At 41.3% G+C, this 5,000-nt stretch overlaps 2 protein-coding genes across 5 annotated transcripts in view; both read right to left on the bottom strand.

Moving 5' to 3' along the window:
- Positions 1 to 2,849, bottom strand: part of wiza (WIZ zinc finger a) — a 7,055-nt gene extending 4,206 nt beyond the window's left edge. Inside the window, exons 1-4 of one of the 3 annotated variants that reach the window (XM_027156988.2) lie at positions 2,736 to 2,849; positions 876 to 971; positions 237 to 737; positions 1 to 111 (exon numbers count right to left, since the gene is read on the bottom strand). The exon at positions 1 to 111 is cut by the window's left edge and continues 162 nt beyond it. In XM_027156988.2, coding sequence (XP_027012789.2) covers positions 1 to 111; positions 237 to 737; positions 876 to 960 — 697 coding nt within the window. In that variant the 5' untranslated portion in view covers positions 961 to 971; positions 2,736 to 2,849. Of the gene's footprint in view, positions 112 to 236; positions 738 to 875; positions 991 to 2,712 lie in introns of those variants that run through there. The other 2 variants (XM_027156990.2, XM_027156991.2) reach the window with 2 other exon arrangements.
- rasal3 (RAS protein activator like 3) overlaps positions 1 to 5,000 on the bottom strand; it is a 33,039-nt gene that overhangs the window by 4,206 nt on the left and 23,833 nt on the right. The window lies entirely within an intron of this gene.

The following is a 5,000-nucleotide window of genomic DNA, read 5'->3' as shown; positions in this document are numbered from 1 at the left end:
GGTGCAGGTGAGTTCGAGTGTGACTGACCAGGCCCTTCTTCGTCTCGTACCATGCCCCACACAGCTCACACACATGTACACAATCACGCTGGGACACACCTGACATCTCCACTGTGTTCACACACACATACACACACACATTATTTAAATATGTTTATCTACAGGATGTTTACCTCATGCAGCATCAGATCTGTGTGTGTGTGTGTGTGTGTGTGTGTGTGTGCGCGCTCACTCACTTAGGTTAAGGGGTGTGTCTGTATCCTGTGGACCTTCCAGTGTTTTGGACACAGCTGGGAGGGTAGGAGAGGTCTTGGGTGGTTTTAGTGGTTTGTGGTGATGGAGGGAAGATGAGGATGAGGAAGAGGAAAAGGAGGAGGAAGAGGAGGAGTCTCTCAGTGAAGTAGGGACAGGAACACACTGTCTCTTCACCAACTGACCAATTTTGATTTTCAGTTTAGTTCCTGAATCGTTTTTGGCTCTATGTTTACTTGTGTGTTTGGCTCCATGTTGGGAGTGTGTTTTCTTCTTTATGGTGGTGCTGTGTGTGTGTGTGTTTTCAGGTGTAAAGGGCAAAGCCCCGTCCCTCTCAGTGATCAACTCGTACAGCAGGCTGATGGGGGCACCGCTGCTCTCTGACACACACACCCCCAGCTGACGGAGGTGAGAGCGAGCATGGCTCGATAACCCTCGCCTGGTTTCAAAACACACACCACACACTTCACACACATGCGTGGCTGCTGTTGAAGCAAACACACAAACACACAGTGTGAAATCTGCACAACCTGTTTGATATGAATTCATCAGAGCTTCTGTGAACACAGTTAAACATAGCACTTTAATTAAGTGTGTGTGTGTGTGTGTGTGTGTGTACTTACACTCAGAATCATCATCACCTGTGCACTGCTCACTAACGCCAACCTCAGCATCATTCTTTTGTGCCATTTCTCCACCCATCTCCATGACTCCTCCCACTATAGAATCAGAGTGAAGGTGACCAACCTTATCTCCAGTGCTGTGAGAGAATCGTACACACAGTTACACACCACCAGAGCTCCCAAATGTCATGTGTTCCTCTGCGTGATGATGGTGTTTATAATTACACAGTAGTTCACTCATCATCATCAAGCACCTCCTCTGACTGAGTCACAGACTGTTCATCCTCCTGTCCAGGAAGAGATACAGGAACGTCTGCACCTGAACCTCCACCATAAACCCATTCAACTCTACACACCACCACCCTGATGTGTCAGTGATCCTTCACTGTCTGTAATCACCTGCAGTTCTGCTCCACCATGTACACGTTATGTCTTCACTACATAATTATACATTTATATCACTGTGAACACATTGTTTAGTTTATTTCTCTCTACAAGTATATGACCTGTATATTCAGTGTTTATTACCTTAGTTACTGTAACATAACTCAAGCAGCATTGAGGTTTGGGCTGAACAGAAACCTCTTCATTTATTTACATATGGAAATAGTTTTTTTTTTTACACACATTGTGTAATATATACAACTCAGTTATATATAACTATGTTCTGCATTTATTCCACGTATACATACATATACATATATATACATACATCTCTCTCTGTGTCTCTCTCTGTGTCTGTCCCTCTCTCTCTCTCTGTGTGTCTGTGTGTGTCTCTCTCTCTCTGTGTCTCTCTCTGTGTCTGTCCGTCTCTCTCTCTCTGTGTCTGTCCCTCTGTGTGTGTGTGTGTGTGTGTGTCTCTCTCTCTCTGTGTCTCTCTCTTTCTCTGTGTGTGTGTGTGTGTCTGTCTCTCTTTCTCTGTGTGTGTGTGTGTCTGTCTCTCTTTCTCTGTCTGTCTGTGTGTGTGTGTGTGTGTGTGTGTGTGTCTGTCCCTCTTTCTCTGTCTGTCTCTGTGTGTGTGTGTGTCTCTCTCTGTGTCTGTCTCTGTGTGTGTGTGTCTCTCTGTGTTTGTCTGTCTCTCTGTGTGTGTGTGTGTCTGTCTCTCTTTCTCTGTGTCTCTCTCTCTCTCTCTCTGTGTGTGTGTCTCTCTCTGTGTCTCTCTCTCTGTGTTTGTCTGTCTCTCTCTCGGTGTGTGTGTCTGTCTCTCTTTCTCTGTCTCTCTCTCTCTCTCTCTCTCTGTGTGTGTGTCTCTCTCTCTCTCTGTGTTTGTTTGTCTGTCTCTCTCTCTCTCTCTCTCTCTCTGTGTGTCTGTCTCTCTTTCTCTGTGTCTCTCTCTCTCTCTCTCTCTCTATTTCAGCTGCTTAGTAGTTATCTTTCTTTTAAGGATCTTTTGTAATGTTTCTAAGAGTCAAATTTACAAACTGTACACTTTCTTGTTTATTTACAATAATCGGTGCGGTAATAATGAGTTATTGATGAGAATAATAAAAGAATAATTATAATAATTAATAAAATCTAGAATAACTATTAGTCTAAATAAATAAAAGGACTGTTTTAAGACCAGCTTAAAAACTTCTGCAGTTTAAACTTCGATCATTTCGATTATTAATCCTTAATTTTATGCAGATTTGCTTGTAAGTTTCCATCATTTTTAATTGTAATAAACGCCTTTGATGATTCGGACTCACGAGCACACGGTTATAAAACACAATGACGCGTAATAACGAGCCGCGCTTTAGTGACTAGCATCGTGTTTATAATGCTAAATTATCTCCAACACACAGCATTCTCACTGTGCAGAAAACAATGACAAATAAAAATAAGAATAATAATTTACCAGCGTTTAAAGATGTACTTTACCTGTGTTTGTGTGTGTGTGTGTGTGTGTGTGTTTCTGTGTGTGTGTGTGTGTGTGTGTGTTTCTGTGTGTGTGTGTTTCTGTGTTAGCAACACAGTGCTATTGTTTGGGATCAGACGAGACAGGAAGTCCTGATTAATCGCTACAGCACGATCGAACTACGGTAGTAGGCAGAAATAATCGATTCGATAACTGATCAAAAAAGAAGTTATGTAGAATGAGATTTTAGATATTTTAAAAACAAATTAAGGTGAAAAGTAAATAGCAGTGCAACTGAACTATCAAATTACAGACCTATCTCACACCTTCCGTTTATGTCTAAAATACTAGAAAAGGTTGTGTCTGTTCAACTGAGCTCCTTCTTACAGGAGAGCAACATCCTTGAAGAGTTTCAGTCAGGTTTCAGGCCCCATCATAGCACAGAAACTGCACTTGTTAAAGTTACAAACGACTTGTTCTTAGTTTCGGACCAAGACTGTATGTCACTATTAGTTCTACTTGACCTTAGTGCTGCATTCGACACTATAGATCACAACATTCTTCTAGATCGCTTACAATATTACACAGGTATTCATGGTCAGGCTTTAAGCTGGTTTAGATCCTACCTGTCTGACCGATACCATTTTGTAGAATTAAATGGTGAATCCTCCAGTTTACTACCAGTTAATTATGGGGTCCCTCAAGGATCAGTTCTAGGACCTCTGCTTTTCTCTATATACATGCTTCCATTAGGGAACATTATTAGAAGACATGGGATTAGTTTCCATTGTTATGCTGATGACACACAGTTATATATCTCATCAAAACCAGATGAAATAGCCACAGTGTCCAAATTAACTCAGTGCCTTAGAGAGATAAAAGACTGGATGAGCTGCAACTTTCTATTGTTAAACTCCGATAAGACAGAAATACTACTCATAGGTCCAAAAACCAGTGCACAGAAACTCTCACAACTTAACTCCCATTTAGAGGGATGTACTGTTACTAGTAGCTCGACAGTGAAAGACCTGGTGTTTATTAGACAGTAACTTGTCTTTTAAAAATCATATCGCCCATACTACCAAAACAGCCTTCTTCCACCTTAGAAACATTGCCAAGCTGAGAAACATCCTGTCTGTATCTGATGCTGAGAAGCTAGTTCATGCCTTCATGACCTCTAGACTGGACTATTGTAATGCATTACTAGGTGGTTACTAGCACTGTAGCACTATTACTACAGTTAGTCCAAAATGCAGCTGCCAGAGTTCTCACTAGAACAAGAAAGTATGACCATATAACCCCAATTTTATCATCTCTACACTGGCTACCTGTTAAGTATAGAACTGATTACAAACTGCTGCTACTTACGTACAAGGCTCTTAATGGTTTAGCTCCCATGTATCTAACTAGTCTTCTAACACGTTACAATCCTTCACGCTCTCTGAGATCACAAAACTCAGGACTTCTGCTAGTTCCCAGAATATCTAAGCCTACTAAAGGTGGTAGAGCATTTTCTTATTTAGCTCCCAAACTTTGGAATAGTCTTCCTGATAGTGTTCGGGGCGCAGACACACTTTCCCAGTTTAAATGTAGATTAAAAACTCATCTCTTTAGTCAGGCGTACACATAATACATCCCATAATATCATGCACCAGTACATCAGACCAGCACATTTTTATGAACAGCAGATATGTTAATCCCTTTCCACTGCTTCTCTCTTTGTACCTATCCCGAGGCATCCAGACATTGTACCAGCTCCCAACGTCCTCTGTGGGACGAAGCCTTTGGACGTCCACTGAGCCGAGGCCGACTCTAAGAATCCCGAGACATCTCCAGTTAGACTCTGTGGTACTCAGAAGATCAGAAGTCCTTGAACCTCACACCAATACCACATTTAACTGACTGTATATTACAATCACACCCCCAGTGTCACCCATATGAGGATGGGTTCCCCCTTGAGTCCGGTTCCTCTCAAGGTTTCTTCCTTTACCAATTTAAGGCAGTTTTTCCTTGCCACTGCTGCCTGAGTCACCTCAGACTTGCTCATAGGGGAATAAATACATACACACTGTGAACTATATACATCTAATAATAATCTAGAATTTTTATTCTGTTAATTCTTATTTCTTTTATTATTCGTTATTTCCTTTATCATTAATTATGTTTACCTTCTGCTCTGTGTTTATGTTCTGTAAAGCTGCTTTGAGACAAATGTCTATTGTAAAAAGCGCTATACAAATAAACTTGAATTGAATTGACTTGCAACAAGGGGTAAAGAAACAGCAAAG

The sequence above is a fragment of the Tachysurus fulvidraco genome, chromosome 5, assembly GCF_022655615.1.
Source record: "Tachysurus fulvidraco isolate hzauxx_2018 chromosome 5, HZAU_PFXX_2.0, whole genome shotgun sequence".
In the NCBI taxonomy this organism is placed as follows: Eukaryota; Metazoa; Chordata; class Actinopteri; order Siluriformes; family Bagridae; genus Tachysurus; species Tachysurus fulvidraco.
The sequence above is the reverse complement of the archived record's forward strand: the minus strand, read 5'-3'. Positions and strand labels throughout refer to the sequence as shown.